This window comes from Vicia villosa, unplaced genomic scaffold (genome assembly GCF_029867415.1).
Source record: "Vicia villosa cultivar HV-30 ecotype Madison, WI unplaced genomic scaffold, Vvil1.0 ctg.000181F_1_1_1, whole genome shotgun sequence".
NCBI lineage: Eukaryota > Viridiplantae > Streptophyta > Magnoliopsida > Fabales > Fabaceae > Vicia > Vicia villosa.
In genome coordinates this window covers 125,589-151,135 of record NW_026705054.1, presented here as the reverse complement: position 1 = coordinate 151,135, position 25,547 = coordinate 125,589, and the positions used below count along the sequence as shown (strand labels likewise).

At 29.5% G+C, this 25,547-nt stretch overlaps 1 protein-coding gene and 2 non-coding genes across 3 annotated transcripts; all 3 read left to right on the top strand.

Annotated features, from left to right (window-relative positions):
* Window positions 1–20,411: 20,411 nt before the first annotated feature.
* LOC131625026 (glycosyl hydrolase 5 family protein-like) lies at window positions 20,412–22,427 on the top strand (the record flags this gene model as incomplete). Its single annotated transcript, XM_058895943.1, has 3 exons — window positions 20,412–21,023; window positions 21,227–21,836; window positions 22,009–22,427. Coding segments are annotated over 3 exons (1,641 nt in total), but the record flags the coding sequence as incomplete, so codon positions are not given.
* A 285-nt stretch (window positions 22,428–22,712) lies between these two features.
* TRNAG-GCC (transfer RNA glycine (anticodon GCC)) lies at window positions 22,713–22,783 on the top strand. The gene has a single exon. It is a non-coding gene; the product is annotated as a tRNA-Gly (tRNA).
* Window positions 22,784–25,137: 2,354 nt separating this feature from the next.
* TRNAG-GCC (transfer RNA glycine (anticodon GCC)) lies at window positions 25,138–25,208 on the top strand. The gene has a single exon. It is a non-coding gene; the product is annotated as a tRNA-Gly (tRNA).
* The last annotated feature ends 339 nt before the right edge of the window (window positions 25,209–25,547 follow it).

The window sequence follows — 25,547 nt, the reverse complement described above, 5'->3', positions numbered from 1 at the left end:
CATATGTAACGCTTCACCAATTCCTACCTGGAACTAGGGGTGGCAAAACGGGTCCGGCCCGTTGGGCATGCCTGTTTGCCCGCACTTTTGTGCGGGACGGACCAAAGTTTTAGGCTCTCACCTCCTAATGTGACTGCCCATCCCGCCCTATTTTTATGTAGACTTTTGTGGTCATGGGAATTAACATAAATTTGGCATTTTTAGGCTTAAAACGTGTAGTGCCCGCAGGCTTAGCCCGCCCCGCCCTCAATTTTTTACGGGACGATCCAAGGTTTTAGGACCACACCCTTAACTATGACCACCTCGTCCTGTTTTCTTACGGGCTTTTGCGGGGCGGGGCCTAAACGGGGCAGGCAAGCCCGTTTTCCACCCCTACCTGGAACCAGCTCCTCGCACCCAATCCCCACAATAGGATTGAGGCTCACAAAAAATATTGCCATCACCAAATGTAACGCTTCAGCGATTCCCACCTGGAACCAACTACTTGCACCCAATCCCCACCATAGGATTGAGACTCACCAGAACGTACCATTGTCCAAACACCATGATGCATGATACATAATAGACATGCAACAAAAACAACAATGTACAATGACTTTCACCTTAGTTAATGTACCATGTCAATGCTGGCCATCACACACCAAATTCATGTTATAAACATCCTACAACAACACTATAATAATATATCAAGCAGCAACAATGCATTCACACATATTCCACACGAAAACATACAATTACACACCATACAACGACATCACACATCATTTTAATCATTTCCGGAAAGTGAAAATATTTTTAAATGAAAGTTCATTGCACCATTTAGAACAGGGCCTCAATCGAACACCCAAAGCTCAAGTTATGAATTTTTGAAGTTTTACAAAATTTTGTCAGAACAACGGTAATGGGTTATATTAAACCATGTAACCGGTTACATCAATTCCCATAGCTGAGTACAAATTTTTTCACTAAAGTAACTGGTTACATCAATTCATGTAACTGGTTACATGCTGCCAGAATGCCAATTTTCATAATTTTTAGACAATGTAACTGGTTACCTCAAACCATGTAACTAAGTACACAAATTTCCACTAATGTAACCGGATACATCAATCCATGTAATCGGTTACATGCTTCCAGAATGCCCATTTTCACATTTTTTAGATAATATAACAGGTTACATCAAACCATGTAACCGGTTACATGCAGAAAAAAAATCAATTTTCTACAATTCTCTGTGGTACGAAAATTAGTCCCCAAAATCTTCCAAAACTCTTTCTTTTAGAGAAATCACATACTAAAACTCTACAATCTAATTCACAACAGCATACCAATTCCCAAATGTTTACCAACCACAATAATCATCCAGTCATACAATCAACACATTACATACATCAATTTCATTCAACACCTAAAAGAGATGAACACAACATGAAGAAAAACATTCCAACAATGACAATCATAATTTCCAACCTAAAAATGATTATGCAAACCCTTATAGAATTCGAACGCCACCCCTACCTTGATATTTCTTAGTAATGACTCTTCAACCTTTAACAATGGAGTCTTCTCTTGAACTCTAGTTTTCCTTTCTCTTTTTTTTCTAACAGTTTTTCTATTCCAAAACATTTTTCCTCTCTTAGTATTTTATTATTACTATTATTTACTTCCACCAATTATAATAATAATTCTAATAATAATAATACTTATTCCTATTAAAAAACAAAATATTTAATTAATACTAATATATATTATCTAACTAATTAATTATTAACTACTATTGCTATTGCTAATTAGCTCTACTCACCACACCATTCATCTCTACACTATTACTCGGACACCCTTAACATCTATAATTATATTTTCTAAGATTATCACCCTACACTGAAGGGCTCTCTAATACACCAAAATACCAATCACACAACAAGATTACTAAATATCCATAATTAATTTACAAAAAAACAATTTAGATTAAATTGAGGCGTTACAACACAAATTCATTGATACTATTGAAATATATTTTTTTAAATAAAAATCTAAATTAAGTGAAATATTTTATCCTCTTTTTAAATACATATAAAAATATTTTTAAATTTTGCACAAAATAATAATAACAATAATAATAATATTAATAAATCAAATTGATTTTATTTCTTCTTCAACCACATAATTACATTAAATTCAACAAAATAATAAAAGTAATAACAATTTCATATTTAAAAATAATAATAATAATAGTTTTAGATTAAAAAATACAATATATAAGTAATTTTGATCATTAGATATTCATGGGTATGAGTACCATCAAATTTAAATTTGTACCCGTGAATTAACAAGTAGTGAAAAATCCGTAAATTTTATTTGTAGATAGCCAATAAATCTTCAAATTAGTATCTATGACGGGTTTTACCCGCAGATGTCTATGGTACGAATATTTTTTGTCATTCTTAATTATACCCATTAAATAATAATTAATTTGTTTATTTTAAATAATTTTTAATAAATTTTTGCATAACTAATCTTATATATAAATGCAAGGTTGTCATGATGGCAACCCTAGCCATGTGTCATCATGATAACAACTCTCGACAATTTTTGACACATGTCACTCTAATATCAACCCTAATTCTATTTTTTTAAAATTGATTTTACATTAATAAATAATAATAATAATCTTATAATATTAAGCTAACACTATTAAATAATAGTAATTATAATAATAATAATATAAATTATTATAAATATAAATAATAATAATTACTATTATTTAATAGTTAATATTATAAGATTCTATTTTTTTAAAATTATTGTGTGAAGGATACATATTAAAAAAAAAGGAAGAAAAACAATAATGACCATAAATTTATAAACAAAATGTTTGTTATTTGCTCCTATATTAAAAATAAAATAATAATAATAGTAATTATAATAAAATTAATATTCAGCTCCTAATGAAAATTTTTATTAAAAAAATCTTCCAAACTTATAAAATTTAGGAATCTATCCTATATTTAAAGTTTTATAATATATGTAAAATGTAATTTAAAATTGTAATAATATTTGACATATATTTCTTTTGATCATATTTTCTCCATATTTTTGTTAAGGAAAGAGAAAAAATTAAATATCCTTATATAAAATATAATTTTTGGTAATATATATTCTTATGTTTTAACTAAAAATATCACTCATTCTATAGTTCCATTTTTAAATTATTATTTTATAATATTTTATCTACTTCAATTCTTTAACATATATTTTATAGTTTGAGAAAAATATTTTGATTTTATATCCGTAAAGTATTAAAAAAAATGTCTATAAACTTTAAACTATCATATAGCTTAATGTTTAGTTCCATTTTTAAACTATTATTTTTATAACATTTTTTCTACTTCAATTATTTAACATATATTTTTTGGTTAACTTATAAGTGTATTTAATTTTTATATTAAACCAATCTTTAAGTAGTTAAGAGTCACATATTTAACTGTGTTATATTTTTATAACTGATATCAATATATGTAATATAATTTATGTTGACTATGACTATGTTAACTTATAAGTGTATTTAATTTTTATATTAAACCAATTTTTCAAGTAGTTAATATTAAGAGTTACATATTTAACTGTGTTATATTTTTATAACTGATATCAATATATGTAATATAACTTATGTTGACTATGACTATGTTATATTTCTTTACACTAAATCAATTGTTTTTTATTGAGTTTGAATTGGTGATATCAATATATGTAATATTATTATTTTTTCATATTACTTAGCTTATTTCTAATAATGACATTTTTCCGTTTTTGTAAGAAAATAAACAAAAATATCAACTCATTAATTGTATGTTGGTTTGAGCTATTATAAATTTATAACCATTTTTTAATATTCTATAACCTTAAATCTTAACTTTAATTCTAATCGTTATAATGTATGATTTGAATTATTATAAATTTATAATCATTTCTTTATATTCCATAACCTTCTATTCATTAATTTTTCAGTTATTCTATCCATCTAACATTACATTAAAGGTGATGTAAAAAAAACTTTCTAATCACCTCCTATTAGAATTCTATACATTCATTATAAATACCTTAGAAAATGGTCTTCAATCTCTTTTTTTTTTTTCATTTCTCTTTTAAACTACAAATTTTCTCTTTCAAGAAAGATCCATCCATTCATAATCGTTGTTGTGCATATGTACTATGTTTGATAGAAATTTTGATTTTGATTGTAATCACTTTCTAGCAGCAGTTTTTGATGATTGATTCCATAATCTATATAGTTAGAGGAGTTTACTTCTTCTTGCTATAGTTATAATTAAAGGAAGAATAAGAAAAATATTTAATTTTGAAGATTTTTCGTTATTTTTTTATCACATTCCATTCTTCAATCTTATTATATCATATATGTGATTTGAACCATTACTATTTCATTTTTTTTATTTTCAGGCTTGAATAACATTTGATTATAAGATGTAATTTTGCATTGACAAAGTCTAAGAGATGATTTGCCTACTAAATTATTTCTGTTTAATTTCTCTTTGCTATAATGAATTAAAATAATATAAAAGGTATGATATTTTAAAGATTTTATTTCTCTGTGTTTCTTTTTGTTCCTTATTGTAATTACGTTATATTAGGGCCACACTTGAATATAAGATAGAATTTAAAATTGGAAAAATCTAACTATTGATCGGATGTACGTGGATTTCTTATTTATGAAATTATCAATTGTTAACATACACATTTATGAAATTATTGCAGTATTGATTTTATACGTGTATATGAATTTTGTAAAAGTAAATGTATTATATTTCGGTATATACAAAAAACTCAAATAGACTATGTCTTTTATTATGATGCATCATAACATGATACCTTTTTATGTTATGGATATAACTTATCTTAAAGCATTGTTTAATTTGTACAACCCTTTAATATAAAAATTAAAAATAGTTAAGCATATATTAAAACTTTATCTCTAAAATTTGAATATATATATATATATATATATATATATATATATATATATATATATATATATATATATATATATATATATATATATATATATATATATATATATATTACAATCCTAATATTTTTACTATTACTTATATCACTATAAATTATTTTTTAATATTATATTCAATTTTTTTATTTTCCTTCTTAAATAGATGTTATAATTTAAACATTTTACTTTAGTTTTATATGATAACCAAATATTTAACCAATTGATGTCATTCTATAATTTAATTTATAAATGAAATTTATTGACTCTTTAATACTATATTAATATTTGTAACTTTCAGTTACTATTATATTTTATTATTATTATTATCATTATCATTAATATGATTATTATTTTATTATTATTATTAATGTGTGTGTTTTTTACACAATCATTAAATTTTGTAACATCAAATATTATTAAAATATTTAAAGAGTAATAAATTAATATTAGTTGAGAATATATAAAAAATGACATTGAAAAAAATTCTCAAAAAAAATATATCTAGATCAATGGAATAAAATATTAAAAAATTATAAGTATGTAAAATGATGAACATATAGTGGAATAACTTTATTCTTAACTTAAAAAATTATATGTATTATTTGATAAGTGAGTACTGACAAATATATATATATATAAATATATATATATATATATATATATATATATATATATATATATATATATATATATATATATATATATATATATATATATATATATATATATATATATATATATATAAATGAGTTATTATTAGAAATTATATATGATAAAAAATTATATCTTTCTTAAAACTTATTGAATATTATAAAAAATACTTAAAATTATTTTAACGTTTATTTATTTTAAAAAATTGCTAAAATGTCTCTTTTAATGATTTAAAAAAAGATACAAACTCAGTATTTTTAAAATTATAGAGTTAAATCACTTAACTATGCACTAAACATCAAAATTATATTAATTATATATGTTCGTAAATTGTATACAGTTTAAATCAATGAGAATTTTACTACTTATAAATATATAACATTTTTATTTACTTATTAAATAAATTAATAAAAAATATTAAAAGTTACATTAAGAAGTAAATATATATTTCAAGTTCTTATTTGTAAAAATAGCCAAATTTAATATATCGTTTAAATGTATTGAAAATTTTATAATTGACAAAAGAGTTAATTATCTTTAAAATATTTATCATATTTACACTCTAAAATTATATAAACTCACATTTTAAATAATTTTTAATTTTTTTACAAAATATTATATTTAATACAATCATATCATTATATTTTAAAACTTATTTATTTTATAAGTAAATATCAAAACAACCATTTATTAATTATTAAAAATATTCTTTAGTTAATAATTTTCATTTCTTTAAATGTATACATTTATAATTATCATAGTAATTTTTTTTAATTTATTGTCTTTCACATTAAAAAAATAAAAGTATAATTGCAAACATAATATAAATGGTCTACAAGAATATTTTATATGCAAATAAAAAATTAAATATCAACTATTATAAAAAAATATTAATTTTATTTCTAATGTACCCGTGCGAAGCACGGGTCGGTGATCTAGTTAATGGCTAATTTAATTCATACCTAATTTATTTCGCTATTCTTACGAAAACCGTATTTGGCATAAATATTTGAAGTGACAACATATATTACCTTTTTGGTGGATTCTTATCTATCCAACTCAAAAAGTTGGGTAATGTTACCTCCTTTGTAAAATATTTTGAAAATAATAAATATTAGTAGTATTTTAATAAATAATTAAATGTGTTAAATGAGATGGAATCATGTGATTGGTTGGAGGTACACTACCCAACTTATTGTGATGGGTAGAGAAGTTGTCCCCTACCTTTTTTTCATTTTAATTTGAATTCATTTAAAATTATATTATTATACAAATAATCAGTGGAGATTTTAGTTTTAACATAAATTGTTTCAATACTTTTAAGATTTTTTATTTTTTTTATTCTTATTATTTTCTTTCTATTTTTCAAAAAAAAAAATTTACTTGACATATATATATATATATATATATATATATATATATATATATATATATATATATATATATATATATATATAAAAGGAGGGTTATATTGACTCCAAGAGTAAGTTATAATAACTTACTTCACATCTTGACCATTAATTATTTTCAATCTAATGGTTAAAAATAATAAGGAATAGTTTATATAATAACTTACTCTTGGAGTCAATATAACCCTCCTTTTATATATATATATATATATATATATATATATATATATATATATATATATATATATATATATATATATATATATATATATATATATATATATATAGGGGACGACTCAAGTGAGAACACTTGGTTATTATGAGAAATGAGAACAATGAATCACGACCATTAAATTTGATTTTAATGGACTGGATTGGTTTCTCTTTCTAAGATCCTTAATATTTAATGAACTGGATCTTAGAAAGAGAAACCAATCCAGTCCATTAAAATCAAATTTAATGATCATGATTCATTGTTCTCATTTCTCATAATAACCAAGTGTTCTCACTTGAGTCATCCCCATATAGGGGACGACTCAAGTGAGAACACTTGGTTATTATGAGAAATGAGAACAATGAATCACGACCATTAAATTTGATTTTAATGGACTGGATTGGTTTCTCTTTCTAAGATCCTTAATATTTAATGAACTGGATCTTAGAAAGAGAAACCAATCCAGTCCATTAAAATCAAATTTAATGATCATGATTCATTGTTCTCATTTCTCATAATAACCAAGTGTTCTCACTTGAGTCATCCCCATATAGGGGACGACTCAAGTGAGAACACTTGGTTATTATGAGAAATGAGAACAATGAATCACGACCATTAAATTTGATTTTAATGGACTGGATTGGTTTCTCTTTCTAAGATCCTTAATATTTAATGAACTGGATCTTAGAAAGAGAAACCAATCCAGTCCATTAAAATCAAATTTAATGATCATGATTCATTGTTCTCATTTCTCATAATAACCAAGTGTTCTCACTTGAGTCATCCCCATATAGGGGACGACTCAAGTGAGAACACTTGGTTATTATGAGAAATGAGAACAATGAATCACGACCATTAAATTTGATTTTAATGGACTGGATTGGTTTCTCTTTCTAAGATCCTTAATATTTAATGAACTGGATCTTAGAAAGAGAAACCAATCCAGTCCATTAAAATCAAATTTAATGATCATGATTCATTGTTCTCATTTCTCATAATAACCAAGTGTTCTCACTTGAGTCATCCCCATATAGGGGACGACTCAAGTGAGAACACTTGGTTATTATGAGAAATGAGAACAATGAATCACGACCATTAAATTTGATTTTAATGGACTGGATTGGTTTCTCTTTCTAAGATCCTTAATATTTAATGAACTGGATCTTAGAAAGAGAAACCAATCCAGTCCATTAAAATCAAATTTAATGATCATGATTCATTGTTCTCATTTCTCATAATAACCAAGTGTTCTCACTTGAGTCATCCCCATATAGGGGACGACTCAAGTGAGAACACTTGGTTATTATGAGAAATGAGAACAATGAATCACGACCATTAAATTTGATTTTAATGGACTGGATTGGTTTCTCTTTCTAAGATCCTTAATATTTAATGAACTGGATCTTAGAAAGAGAAACCAATCCAGTCCATTAAAATCAAATTTAATGATCATGATTCATTGTTCTCATTTCTCATAATAACCAAGTGTTCTCACTTGAGTCATCCCCATATAGGGGACGACTCAAGTGAGAACACTTGGTTATTATGAGAAATGAGAACAATGAATCACGACCATTAAATTTGATTTTAATGGACTGGATTGGTTTCTCTTTCTAAGATCCTTAATATTTAATGAACTGGATCTTAGAAAGAGAAACCAATCCAGTCCATTAAAATCAAATTTAATGATCATGATTCATTGTTCTCATTTCTCATAATAACCAAGTGTTCTCACTTGAGTCATCCCCTATATATATATATATATATATATATATATATATATATATATATATATATATATATATATATATATATGGGAGCGTATCCGGTGAGAACTAATATTTATGTGAGAAACGAGAACTATTAATATCAATTGTTGGATTTTATTAACGATTAAGATTTAAAGTTTTTAATATGAAGATCACCTCACTGAATTTTATCTTTTATGCTCAATATTTAAACTTTCCATATGAAGAGATTCTGAAAATAATTCTACTTGATGAATTAATCATTATTAAAATAATTTTTATAAATATACTTAATTTCAGGATATAAATAAAAAATATAATTTAAATATATTTAGTATTTTTTTTTAAATTAAAATTATCTAAAACTATAAATATTTTTCAAGACTAAAACCATAATTCCAAACTAATTTTTTTAAAAACAAAATTATTTTTAAAATAATCATAAACATAAACTGTATACTTGTCTTACTAGTATTAAAATTATTTTTAAATAAATATGTCATAATATTCTTTAAAAATCTTAACTCTTAAAATTTAATTAAATTAAAAAAACTATTTTAAAGTTGTATATTGCATGTTATAAAATTATATTTTTATAATTTATTTTCATAAATTAATTGTTGTAGACTTACTTTGAAAACCAAACAAGTCTCCAATATTTTAATACCAATTTAATCATCGTATAAAATTTAATAAATATTATGAAGTAAGAAATTAATTTATCAAAATATACTATTAAAGTAAAATTCTATAATATGCACTATATAATTTTTATTTTTTTTAAATTAAACTAATTTTAAAGAGTTAATATTTTAAAAAAAATTTATATGACATAGTTTTATTTAAAAATAATTTAAATACTAGTAAGATAAGTAAACAATTTATGTTTTTGATTATTTTAAAACTAATTTTATTTTTTAGATTTTTTCTTTTGGAATAATTTCAGGAATGAGCTAAGTGATTACTGTAAAAGAAATTTTAGTAAATTTTCTTACGATGATTAAATTGTTATTAAAACATTGGGAGGCTTATTTGGTTTTCAAAATAAGTCTACAACAATTAATTTATCAAAATAAATTATAAAAATATAATTTTATAATATGCAAGATATAGCTTTAAAATAATTTTTTTAATTTAATTAATTTTTAAGAGTTAATACTTTTAAAGAATTTTATGACATATTTATTTAAAAATAATTTTAATACTAGTAAGATGAGTATAAAGTTTATGTTTATGATTATTTTAAAAATAATTTTATTTTAAAAAAAATTATTTTGGGATTATGTTTTTGGTCTTGAAAAATATTTATAGTTTTAAATAATTTTAATTTCAAATAAAAATACTAAATATATTCATCAAGTAGAATTATTTTAAGTAAGAATCTCTTCATATGGAAAGTTTAAATATTGAGCATAAGAGATAAAATTTAGTGAGGTGATCTTCATATTAAAAATTTTAAATCTTAATCGTTAATGAAATCCAACGATTGATATTAATAGTTCTCGTTTCTCACATAAATATTAGTTCTCACCGGATACGCTCCCTATATATATATATATATATATATATATATATATATATATATATATATATATATATATATATATATATATATATATATATATATATATATATATATATATATATATATATATATATATATATATATATATATATATATATATATACGTATCAAATAATAACTTTGGTTATAATGAGAATTGTTATTAATAGTTCTCAATTCTAATTATAGTCAAAGTTCTCATATATATATATATATATATATATATATATATATATATATATATATATATATATATATATATATATATATATATATATATATATGGCATATCATATGAGAATGCATTTTTTATATGAGAATGTGAGAATGAATCTGAACCATTGAATTTTAAAATAAATGGTAGAGATTATGTGTGAATATTTTTCTCTCTCTCCTCCATCATTAAAATAAAAGATTGAAGAGAGATAAAAAAAGATTCACACATAATCTCCACCATTTATTTTAAAATCTAACGGTTCAGATTCATTCTCACATTCTCATGTAAAGAAGGCATTCTCATATGCTATGCCATAATATATATATATATATATATATATATATATATATATATATATATATATATATATATATATATATATATATATATATATATATATATATATATATATATATATATATATATATATATATATATATATATATGAGGAGGATTATATTTACTCCAGGAGTAAGTTATTATAACTTACTCCAAATCTAGACCATTGATTATTCTCAATCTAATGGTTAAAAATAATAAGTAATAGTTTTCTCTCTCCACATTTAATTATCTATTATTTTTAACCACTAGATTGAAAAGAATCAATGGTCTAGATTTGGAGTAAGTTATTATAACTTACTCCTGGAGTAGATATAATCCTCCTCTCTCTCTCTCTCTCTCTATATATATATATATATATATATATATATATATATATATATATATATATATATATATATATATATATATATATATATATATATATATATATATATATATATATATATATATATATATATATATATATATATATATATAATAATGATTTGATCATATCCGATAAATATCTAATTTAACTTTTAAATAAAAAGCACAACTTGCTATCTCAAATTTATTTTAAATTAATGTTGGTGTACATTGATTTTGTCATCCTTAATTATATCCACTAAATACTAATTAATTTGTTTATTTTAAATAATTTCTAATAAAATTTTGAGTGAAGGTTTATTTTAGTCCCTCACAAAAACTGCAGAGGACATATTAGTCTCTGAGAATAAAAAAAACCATATTAACTCCCTTATAAAATTTAACCGAGCCATGTTAGTCCCTCTACTAATATTTTTTTCAAACCGGATTTTTTCTTACTTTTGAACAGTGACTGAACTGCCAGTGAAGACCCATTTTAGTCCCTCACAAAAAAAAGAGTCCAAATTAGTCTCTGGGAAAAAATCCTTATATAATCTCTTACAAAATTTAACTGAGTCATGTTAGTCCCTCTTTTAATATTTTTTTCAAATAATTTTTTTCCTATTTTTAAACCGTGACCGGACTCCTATTTTACGACTGCCAATTTGAAATTATTTGTTAATGAATTGTAGATAAATCATCGTTGTTGGGTTTATTATCAGACTTATGGATGGGTGACTACGGTTTTCTGGTTATGTATTCTTGTGTATTAGGTGTTAATGGAGACAAAATACTGTATAGTAGACGACTTGTATTATAGGATTGTATAAATGTATTTTGTATCAGTATTGTGAACAGCACCCTATATAACTAAGCCAAGTGGCATTTGTAATAGATAAGAAATGAGTGAATGAAATACAGAGTATTTCACATTTCCATTATGGTATAATTCGCCTTGTGATCCTTTTCCGCTGCCGATCCAGAACGCTTCAAAGAAGCATCGTTCTTGCATCAAGAAAACGTCTGAGACTTTCTTCATCAAAGATCACTCTCGCTTCAAAGAAGCATCTCTCTCTTCACGCGTCCAAGAAGCGTCTTCGTCTCGTCTCGAGCTTCAGAGAAGCTCCGCGTTCTTCATTCCTCTTCATCGATTGAAGATGTGCTAGCTGCCATGGATTCACCTCCAACCTCTCCCCGTGTATCTGAAACTCTGGGTTCGCTATCAACTCGCTCCACTTCATCTGGAATCAACACGTTTGGTCCGAAACTCTCCATCAAACTCAATGACAACAACTTTCTTTTGTGGAATCAGCAAGTTGAAGGCGTAATCCTCACCAATCGGTTACATCGCTTTGTGGTGAGTCCTCAGATTCCACTAAAATATGCTTCTGAACTTGATCGTCAAAATCTTGTTACCTCTGATGCGTATGAAGCTTGGTTGGTTCAAGATCAAGCTCTCTTTATCTGGCTTTTGTCCACCATCTCTGAGTCCGTGCTGCCTTGAGTTCTCTCGTGCAAACATTCTTTTGAAGTTTGGGAACGAATTCACAAGCACTTCAATGCTATGATGAAGGCTAAAGTTCGCCAACTCCGATCTGAGCTCAAGACTACAAAGAAAGCAAATCGCACGGTGTCTGAATATGTTCTCAAGATTAAGTCGATTGTTAATTCTCTGCTTGCTGTAGGGGATGTTATCACTGAAGAAACGTAGATTGATGCTATCTTGGATGGACTTCCTGAGGAATATAGTCCGTTCGTGATGCAAATGTATGGTAAATCCGATTCTTTGACTCTTTATGATGTGGAAGCTTTACTATATGTGCAGGAGGCTCAATTGGACAGGTTTAGGCAAGAACTTGCTCTCTCCAATGTGTCTGCTAATCTTGCAATGTCCAATACCACTTCCAAACAAGCTCCTGCGCCTAATTGTGGAAACTTGAATTATCGAGGTCGTGGCTATGGTGGTCGTGGTAGAAGCAGAGGTCGAGGGGCTCCTTCATCCAGCTCAGGCAACAGGCCCACTTGTCAGCTATGTGGTAAGTATGGCCATGCTGTGTTTGATTGTTGGCACAGGTTTGATGAGGCTTTCACTCCCAATGTGACATCTCAACAAGATGATCCTAACAGCAGCTCTGCTAAAGTTGCGTCTTCACCACCGACTGAAGCTTCCAATGATGCTACTGCGTTGATGGCTCATTCATTTGGCACCACTCAACAATTACATGTGCCCTCTAATCTTGATTCCCATGCCTGGTTTGCAGACTCAGGTGCTTCCCATCATCTCACTCCTTATTCTGATTTTCTACATATTAGTAAAGTATATACAGGGTCAAGCAAAGTTTGTGTAGGTAATGGTCATGTCCTTGATATTCATGCCATTGGATCCTCACAGAGTCAATCCACAATCACACCACAAGCCACATTAGTGTTCAAAGATGTTCTTCATGTGCCTCAAATCACTAGGAACCTCTTGTCTGTATCACAGTTTTCCAAGGATAATGTTGCTTATTTTGAATTTTACCCTAATCATTGCTACATTAAATCTCAGGTGTCTAATGCCACTCTATGCAAAGGCACCCGTGATGCTCATGGTCTGTACAGGTTCTCCTCTTTGCTGGAAGGAAGCTCTCCTCCATCTCCTGTGGATACTCTGCCTTTCTCCTCTCCGGTTGTCAATAATGTTGTGCAAACTGGTACAAACTCTACCTTGACTTTATGGCATCGCAGACTTGGACATGCTCATTCTGAGGCTATTAGGCCTGTTCTACATACATGTAATATTTCAATACCACACAAAGATTCTGTACACTTTTGTAGCTCTTGTTGTTTAGGCAAGTCACACAAACAAGCTGCTCCAATGACTCACACTGTGTATGTAAAACCTTTTGAAGTAGTTCATACAGATTTGTGGGGTCCCTCCCCTTTGCCCTCTAGTGGAGGCTTTAGATACTATATTGCCTTTGTTGATACTTTTACTCGATATACTTGGATCTATTTTCTGAAAAATAAGTCTGATGCTCTTAATGCTTTTATGCTTTTTCATGCTCATGTTAAAACCCAATTTAATGCTTAAATTAAGTCCATTCAGTCTGACTATGGGGGAGAGTTCAGGCCCTTTACAAATCACTTGGCCAAACTTGGTATTACTCATAGATTAACCTGCCCTTACACATCTCATCAGAATGGCACTGTTGAGCGAAAACATAGGCACATTGTAGAAATGGGACTGTCCCTTCTTGCACAAGCCTCTATACCTGTCAGCTTTTAGGACCACAGTTTCACCACAACTATATCTCTCATTAACAGGCTTCCTACAAGATTTCTCACTAAATTCTCCTATCCTTTTCATGCTCTCCAAAATTCCTTGCCCAATTACAAGGCCCTGAAGACCTTTGGGTGTGCATGTTACCCCAACCTTAGGCCTTACAACCAACACAAATTGGAGTTCAGGAGCACTCAATGTGTTTTCTTGGGTGTTTCTCCTCAACACAAGGGATTCAAGTGTTTAAACTTAGCAGGCAGAATCTTTATCTCCAAAGATGTTAGTTTTGATGAAAATGTGTTTCCCTACTTGGCTTTATTTTCATCTTCTAACACCTCTATCTCAAACAACCCTAGTTCTGCACCCTCTTCAGGACAGTCCCTCATAATTCCCACTTTTTCTGACTTAGCCTTGTCCAGTCCCAATCTTACTACCTCTCTATCTCAGCCCATATCTAGCCCTACACCTGCCACTATTTCTAGCCCTGTTCCCATACAGCCTATCCCAATTGTGTCTCCCAATGCTGGTACCACGGTTAGTCCCCACTCAGTCCCTGAACTAGCTTCCTTTAACCCACCAGACAGTGACTTACCTCTCACCCCTGTGCCTACTACACAGGCTGTCTCTGACAGTCAGTCTCCTTTGATGGCTGATGTGAATTCTGTACCTTCTTCACCACCACAGCCTACCCTGGTTACAAATAACCATCCCATGGTTACTAGGGGCAAGACTGGTTGTCTCAAACCAAAGGTTTACTTGGCTTGCACTGAACCAAATTCTGTCAGAGAGGATCTCTCTAATCCACAGTGGCTTGCAGCTATGCAAACCGAGTATAATGCTTTGATTGCCAATAAAACCTGGACTCTCACCCCCTTCCCCCTAATAGAAAAGCTGTTGGATGTAGGTGGGTTTTCAAAATAAAGGAAAATGCTGATGGCAGTCTAAATAAATTTAAGGCACGGCTTGTTGCTAAGGGCTATCTACAACAACAGGGATTTGACTATAGTGAAACTTTCTCTCCTGTAGTGAAACCCACTACTATCCGGATTCTTTTAACCTTAGCCATTACTCACAAGTGGGAACTCCAACAGATTGACATTAACAATGCCTTCTTGAATGGTGATTTACAAGAAGAGGTGTTTATGCAACAACCTCTAGGCTTTCTCTCTGAAAACAAACAGCTAGTATGTAGACTCAACAAAGCCCTCTATGGCTTGAAACAGGCCCCCCGAGCCTGGTATGATAAGCTTGCCCAGGCCCTGCTTCACTTTGGCTTCAAACACAGTAGGTGTGACCACTCTCTCTTCATTTACTCTACTCAAGGTGTTAATATGTATGCCCTGGTTTATGTGGATGACATTTTGATCACTGGTTCATCGTCTCCTTTAGTGCATGATCTTATTCAAAAACTCCATCTCAAATTTGCCTTGAAGCACTTAGGTAAACCATCCTATTTCCTTGGTATTGAAATACTGTATAACTCCAATGGTTCTCTACTACTTACTCAGTCTAAATATATTCATGACTTGCTAGCCAAATCTCACATGCCTCGAGCCAATGGAGTTCCTACTCCTATGTTAAGTCAAACCAAACTCAGCAAGCACGACACTGATGTTCTTAATGATCCAGGCTTGTATCGATCTATTGTAGGTGCAATGCAGTATGTTACCCTTACAAGGCCAGATATTGCATTTTCTGTTAATAAAGCTTGCCAGTTTATGGATGCCCTATTGGAATCTCACTGGCTGGCTATTAAACGCATCTTACGGTATTTGAGTGGCACTAGCTCCTTTGGTCTGCTTCTCAGCCCAGCTTCTATTGATCATAAATTCACCCTTCGAGCTTACAGCGATTCTGACTGGGCTAGTGACCCCGATGATCGTCGATCTACCTCTGGTTCTTGTGTATATCTTGGCCCTAATCTTGTTACATGGAGCTCGAAGAAGCAGCCCCTGGTGTCACACTCTAGCACTGAAGCAGAGTATCGTGGCCTTGCCCATGCTACAACCGAACTCTTGTGGATTGAGTCTTTACTAACAGAGTTGCAGGTGGAGTTTCTTCCTCCCACTCTTCTTTGTGATAACATGAGTGCTCTCCTCTTGTCTCATAATCCAGTTCTGCACGCACGAACGAAACATGTTGAGCTTGACATTCATTTTGTTCGTGAAAGAGTGGTGGCACGACAATTGACTATCAAGCATATTCCTGCTCATGCCCAGATTGCTGATACTTTGACAAAACCGCTTGGCACTGCTGCATTTCAGTCTCTCCGTGGCAAACTCAAAGTTCTTTCTTCCTTCCCACCTTGAGTTTGAGGGGGAGTAATGGAGACAAAATACTGTATAGTAGACGACTTGTATTATAGGATTGTATAAATGTATTTTGTATCAGTATTGTGAACAGCACCCTATATAACTAAGCCAAGTGGCATTTGTAATAGATAAGAAATGAGTGAATGAAATACAGAGTATTTCACATTTCCATTAGGTGTTGTTATTATTTCAATTGTTAATGATCTTTTAATAAGGTTTAGTTCTGCTACTAGGGTGATTTAGGCTAATTTCTTACTTTTGTAAATGATACTTGTGGCGAAAATAATACACATGATATGTTGGAAGAAAATTGGTTTATCTTGTCTGAGTTTCCAATTTCTTAAAGCATATCTATCTTGTCAAGTCCAGTCACGGTTTAAAAATAGAAAAATCCTTTGAAAAAAATATTAAAAGAGGGACTAACATGGCTCTGTTAAATTTTGTAAGGGATTAAATATGAATTTTTTTTCTTAGGGACTAATTTGGACTCTCTTTTTTGTAAGGGACTAAAATTGGTCTTCATTTGCAGTCCAGTTTACGGTTCAAAAATAAGAAAAAAACTGGTTTAAAAAAATATTAGTTGGGGGACTATCGGTTAAAATTTTGTAAGGGATTTAATAGGAACTTTTTTTTAGGGACTAATTTTTCCTCTACAGTTTTTGTGAGGACTAAAATGGACCTTCACTCTAAAATTTTTGCATAACTAATTAATGGCTAATTTAATTCATACCTAATTTATTTCAATAATCCAATTTATTTCTCTATTCTTACGAAAACCTTATTTGGCATAAATATTGGAAGTGACAACATATATTATTTTTTTTTTCATTTTAATTTGAATTTATATAATTATATTATTATACACTAGTAACAAACCTGTGCATACGCACGGGTTCTGTTCGGTTACACCCAGTTGCATACATCATTTATTTTAAATAAAATATTAAAAAAGAAAAAAAACTACTTAGATAAATAATTGATTATTTCGTATATAAAAATATTTAGATCAATAATAAATTTTTTCCCGTATGCCATTTTTGGATCAAAAATATTTGATTATAAATACCATTTTTCGTATAAAAATATATAGATCAATAATAGATATTTTCCCGTATACATATTTGATTTTTGTTTAGGTATCATTTACAAAAATATTTGGATGAATAGTAAATTTTGTGTATAAAAATATTTAGATCAATAGTAGATTGTTTTCCCGTATACCGTTTTTTAATAAAAAATATTTGGATCATAAATACCATTTTTCTTAAATAATAGATTTTTTCCGTATACAAATATTATTTTTGTTTAGGTATCACTTACAAAAATATTTGGATCAATATTAAACTGTTGTATATAAAAATATTTAGATCAATAATCAACTTTTTCCCGTTTAACATTTTTGGATCAAAAATATTTGATCATTAATATCATTTTTTGTATATAAAAATATTTAGATGAATAATAGATTTTTTTCCCGTATTCAGACTTCATTTTTGTTTAGGTATCATTTACAAAAATATTTGGATCAATAGTAAATTTCATATATATAAATTAATAGTAGATTTCTTTTCGTATACCAATTTTGAATAAAAATATTTGGATCATACATACCATTTTTCATAAATAATAGATTTTTTTCCGTATTTAATATTATTTTTGTTTAGGTATCATTTACAAAAATATTTGGATCAATAATAGTTTTTTTTCCTGCATAACATTTTTGGATAAAAAATATTTGATCATAAATACCATTTCTCGTATATAAAAATATTTAGATAAATATTAGATTTTTTTCCAGTATACAGATTTCATTTTTGTTTAGGTATCATTTACAGAAATATTTGAATCAATAGTAAATTTCGTATATAAAAATATTTAGGTAGATTTTTTTCCCGTATACCAATTTTGAATAAAAATATTTGGATTATAAATACCATTTTTCGTAAATAATAGATTTTTTCTGTATATAAATATTTTTTTTTATTTAGGTATCATTTACAAAAATATTTAGATCAATATTAAATTTTCGTATATAAAAACAAATTTTATTTTTTTGATCAATAGTGGTAAAGACATAAGATGTGGCTTAAATGTCTTAAGTTCAATTCTTTCTCAAAACAAATTTTATCTTTTTTGGATCAATAGTGGTAAAGACATAAGATGTGGCTTAAATGTCTTAAGTTCAATTCCTTCTCAAAACATATTTTATCTTTTTTGATATTTTAAAATTTGAATTTTTTAAAAATAAAATCAAAATTAAAAATAAAAATTAATTTAGTATTTAAAAAATTAAAAATTAAAAATAAAATACGACTTGGCGATCCAGTCACGGTTTAAACATAGAAGAAAAAACCGGTTTGAAAAAATATTAATAGAAGGACTAATATGACCTGGTTATATTTTGTAAGGGATTAAATCAGGTTCTTTTTTTTGTGGGGGACTAATTTGAGTTCTGTAAATTTTGTGAGGGATCAAAATGGGTCTTCACTCTTATTTTTTTATTCTTAATATTTTCTTTCTATTTTTCAAAAAAAAAAATTTACTTGTCATAAATATTTTATATATATATATATATATATATATATATATATATATATATATATATATATATATATATATATATATATATATATATATATATATATATATATATATATATATATATATATATTATATATATATATATTTACATAAAAAGCACAACTTGCTATTTCAAATTTATTTTAAATTAATGTTGGTGTACATTGATATTTTATTACTATTCTAGTTTTAATTACTATTAAAAAATTAAGTGTAGTATGGAATACAATACTCAATCAACTTATTAAAAAACGTTCAATGCATATCCTTATAAATCTTAATAGGTAAATATATATATAAAAGAACTAATATATTCTTTGCCTAAACTATGATATTTTATAATACCATACCACTCAAATATTCCTTAGTTATGGTCATTAAAAAGGAATGTTTTATGAAAAATACAAAAAATAATAATATTGGTCAAAATTTCATAGGCTATATAAAAAACAATGATGTAAGATAGGCAATATAGAAAACAATGAAGTAAGAAAACTAGCACATAAATAAAAGGCAATATCAAAAACATATTGGTTCAAATATAGAAAGACAATCTGATAAATATGATACCAATTTATTACCATCTAAGGGTAAAAAAAATGTAAAACAATTTCTAAATAAAAAAGATTTGGATAGAGATTGAACACAACATATTATTGTTTAAATTTATTCTAAATTTATTTTGTTTTCTCTCTATAAACACTCTGCATATGATCCTCAAATAAAAAAACCAAACAATTTTCTTCCTCTCAAAAACTCAAGATGCTAACCAAAGCTTTTCAGCCATTGTTTCTTCTTCTCCTTGTTTTCATATCTTCATTACACTCATCATCAAAACATGCAAATGCTTATCCTCTATCAAGACAATCAAGATGGATCATAGACGATTCAACAAACTCACGTGTGAAACTAGTTTGTGGAAACTGGGCTGGTCACCTTCAACCAATGATCCCGGAAGGTCTTGATCAAAGACCTATAAAAGAACTCGTTCGCGAGCTTGTGAAAAACAATTTCAATTGTGTGAGATTAACATACGCGATTTACATGTGGACGAGACATGGAAATCGCATGGTTAATGATACTTTGAATGATCTAGATCTACCTGAGGTTGTGGACGGTATTTCTAAGTTTAATCCTTCTGTTTTGAAAATGACTCATATAGAAGCTTTTGATGCTGTTGTGGATGAGATTGGTTCGCAGAATGTTAAGGTGTTGCTTGATAATCACGTTAGTGAACCTAAATGGTGCTGTGATGATGATGACGAGAATGGTTTCTTTCATGATCGACATTTCGATCCTCAAGAATGGATTCATGGACTTACCTTGGCAGCAAAACACTTTCATGAACATCATGCTGTATGTATATTCTACTTCCTTTATTCTTATCTTGAGTTTTAGAATTTTCATTATTTTTACCAGAGACAGATCTTTTACGTAGAGTTCAAAGACTCGTGCATGTTGTAGAGTTCATGCATGCAGCAGTTTGTTATCTGTTTGTCTTTTATTTCTGTATTATTTGACCGCAACATAAATTTGATTGGTTTTTAATCGATAAACAGATTGTGGCGATGAGTTTGAGGAATGAATTACACGGACCGCGCCAAAATCAAAGGGATTGGTACAAGTATATGAGTAAAGGAGCACTAGCAATCCATGAAGCAAACCCTAATGTGCTTGTTGTTATCTCAGGTTTAAACTATGATACTGAGTTACAGTTTTTAAGGAACAAACCAATGAACATAGACTTAGGTAAGAAAATGGTGTATGAGACACATTTGTATTCGTGGTCTGGGATTGGAACACTGAAACTGAAAGAGATTTGGACAAAGCAACCGTTGAATAGAATATGTGGAGATAGTATTAGAGGGTTAGATGAAAGAGCTGGATTTCTTACAACTGGTGAGAATGCAGTTCCTTTGATGTTTACTGAGTTTGGATTTGATCAAAGTGGTTCTACGGTTGAAGATAATAGGTTTTTGACATGTCTTCAAACGTACCTTGTTGGAAGAGATTTGGATTGGGGTTTGTGGGCTTTTCATGGTGGATATTATCTTAGAGAAGATAAAGTTCATCTTGATGAGTCATTTGGTGTTGTAGATGCTACTTGGCATAATCTTAGATACCCTAATTTCACTGACAAGTTTCAGCTTTTGCAAAGAAAGAATCAAGGTGAGAATTCTTACTATTTTAATATAGCATAGTTCAATTATCTACATTGTATCCTCGGTTTTAAATTGCGGTTACAGATCGCTTTGCCATCTTTGATATTGCGGAAAATCACAACCAAATGTTGAGTCAATAATGATTTGAAATGAATTTTTCTCGTGTTTCAAAAATGCAGATCCTACATCCAAACACTCCAAAGAATACATGATGTACCATCCTTTAACAGGTGAATGTGCACAAGTTAATAAAAACAATGAAATTGAAATAGGTAGCTGCAAGAATCAAAAGAGATGGAGCTATGATGGTTCTCAAATCTTTCTGAGTGGCTCTAAGAAGTGCTTATCTGCTTCTGGTGAAGGGCATCCAGTTTCTCTGTCTGATGATTGTAAAAACAAGAACAGCTCATGGAAAACAGCATCACTTTCTGAACTTCATTTGGCCACTGTTGATAAAAATGGGAAAGAACTTTGCTTGCATAAGGATTCAAATTCATCTGTTGTTGTGAGTTCGAAATGTATATGCATACATGATGACTCTCTTTGTCTAGATGATCCTATGAGCCAGTGGTTCCAACTTGTTGCCACTAATGTATAGAGATTTTGAACTATTGATTACTTTTCAGTTCTTTCTTAATGAATTGGTTTACCATTATGACATTTCTTTTGTCTATTTTGTGTTGGTGATTATAATAGAACTATCAAACTTATTAGAATAATTTCAGTGTTTGTATTTTATATTGGAATTCAAAGGAGTGTGAAAATTTGAAAACTGTAAACATGATCCAGAAATAGAACAAATGGGAATCCTCAAAGAAAACCTCAATTGACAAACAATTTATTGAATGAGGTCACAAGTTTTTGTAAATGATAAGAACATGAAGCACCAGTGGTCTAGTGGTAGAATAGTACCCTGCCACGGTACAGACCCGGGTTCGATTCCCGGCTGGTGCAATTATGAAGGAGTGCATACTCTTTCATAATGGGATAATTAAAAGGGTCTGAGCTCCTTCTTTTTTATTTTTGGAGTGCATACTCTTTCCCGCGCCACTGGTGACTTTCTCTGGTTATGCTTTATTTCCCTGACCACATGAATGATCTGCACACTGCATCAACTTGGGCTCGATCTGTAAAACTGAGCAATCGTGTGCTCTAATGCTTCACTCTAGCAACTAATTTCTGACCAGAACTAAACAACGGTAGTTAGACAGTTTTTTACTTGTAAGGCGGATTCCCAAGTAACGAAATGGCAGGGGTCCTTTAGTGAATGTAGTGATGTTACATATTTTCTCTTTCGCATTAGTTTCCACGTTGCCAAAATACGCCTTGCATTTGGTGGGATTAACTGCCAGGCCAGTAGACTTAGAGAAGCTATCAAATGCTTGTAGCATGAGCTTGACAGACACAAGACCTGTGAAAAGAGCAGGAGGTCATCCGCAAAACTAATCTCCACAATGTTCAATTTTTCACATTTAGAATGAAAATTGAAGTTGGGATTCTTCCTCAATTTGTATAGCACTCTATGCAAATACTCCATCACTATCACAAATAGGAGGGGAGACAAGGGATCACCTTTCCTCAACCATTTCTTGGCAGCCAAAAAGCTAGTAATCTTGTTGTTTATGTTATACCTTTATGAGACTGTTGTAATGGCCAACATGATCCATTTTATGAACTTGTTTGGGAAGCTCAGCTCTCTAAGAATGTCCTTGACAGCCCCCCATTCAATTGTATTGTACGCTTTCTGCAGTTCCATCTGGAGCATGCATCTAGGGGCACCTATTTTTCCACTGTACCCTTTCAAAAGCTCGTACGCGTGTATATGTGATCATGTATATGCTTCCCCGACATAGATGATGCTTGGCTCACATGTATGATACTCTTAAGCACTTTGCCTAACCTAGCTGCTAACACCTTTGAGCTTAACTTGTAAAGAATGGTGCAGCAAGATATGGGGCAGAAATCCTTAATCATCTTAGAGTTATTGGTCTTGGGAATGAGAGTGACCAGCGAGCTATTAGCTGCTTTGTATATCCTTCCCTTCTCAAAGAATTCCTCAACGGCCTTCATGATGTCTTTGCCTACAATGTGTCACGAAGCTTTAAAAAATTTCGAGCCAAATCCATCAATTCCTGGTGCAGTGATGACATTAATCCCCTTAAGAGCCTTCTTTACTTCACTTTCAGTTACCTTAGCAGTAAGGGATTCCCCCTGATCCCAGGTAACCTGTGTTCCTTCTCTCATCACTTCAATATCAACTTTAAGACTCCTCTCAGCTGCAGTTCCCACCAACTTGCCATAAAAGTGTAAACTTTCTTGATCAATATCCTTCTGGTCACAAAGGATATCACCATTGCAGTGTTTGATCAGGTGCATCTGCTTTTGGCTTTGCCTATTTTTCAAAGATGCATAAAAAAGGCATTATTATTGTCACGTAATCGAATCCGTTGAATTTTAGATTTTTGCCTCAACAATTATTCTTCAGTATTACACAGCTTAATTATCTCCATGGTGAGCTCTTTGGTTCTGTCAATATTGGCAATGTTCATTCTGTCCAATACAAGCTCTTGCTGCACTCTATTAAGATCCTCTTTAACAATGTCAATTTGTTTCTTTATCCAATTAAGGGGTCTGCTTCTATCATTGATAACAGGATGTAATCTTCTCAGCTTATGCCAAACAACATACATAGCATTACCTTCCAATGGTATTTTCCAATCATCCTAAACAGCTTGCAAGAATCCTTCTGTGGAGATAACTGCATTAGGAAAATAGAACTGATACCCCAGGCTCCATTATGTGCAGACTTTGTTCAGCAAATTTTTTATGCCACTCCATATTACCTATCACTCTATCTATCCTTGTGTATATAGTGCATAAGCCATGTTTGTTGGATCAGGTGAAGTGATCCCCCTGACTCTCCTTCTCATAGAATCCATATACGGCCATTCAAATTATTAGAGTAGTTGTCAGTGTAAGCCTACCTGTTACAAAGTTTATTTCTAATGCTGTGAGCCTTATTCACTTTCACTCTAGTTTCCACCAGAATTGCAATATCAGGGTCCAGTTTCTTGAGACGGGTTGCTATCTCACTGCACTTGCCTGCATAATTCAACCCTCTCACACTCCAGCTTATTATCATGTTCCAATTCCTTCCTCCTCCAAAGGGCCCTTCAAAACCCTTAGAGGTTCAAATCCATTATTACACTGTATATTCACAAGTTAAAATAGTATTCTCCAAAGAAAACCTCATTGACAAACAATTATTGAATGAGGTTACCAGTTTTTGTACTTCATAAGTTCATGAAGCACCAGTGGTCTAGTGGTAGAATAGTACCCTGCCACAGTACAGACCCGGGTTCGATTCCCGGCTGGTGCAAATATGAAGGGGCTGTGATGATAATAAATGTGGTGTTAGGTAACATCACCTTTCCTATAATAGGATGAGTAAATTGGTCTGAGCTCCTTCTTTTTTATTTTTTGTTTTTTTTTGCAATTGAAAGTAATGCTTTACACATTTACATTGTTAAGTCTAAATGTATAATTTACAAATTTCTTAATCCTAAATTTCAATCTGATGTAAAACACAATTTTTCAATATTTGTGCATAGTATTATACTAGCAGAATTTTTGAAAACTTCAGTTTAGCTGACATGAGTGTAATCACGCTTTTAAAATGTAACTTCCAAAATCATATCTTTCGGATGGATCCTTTCAT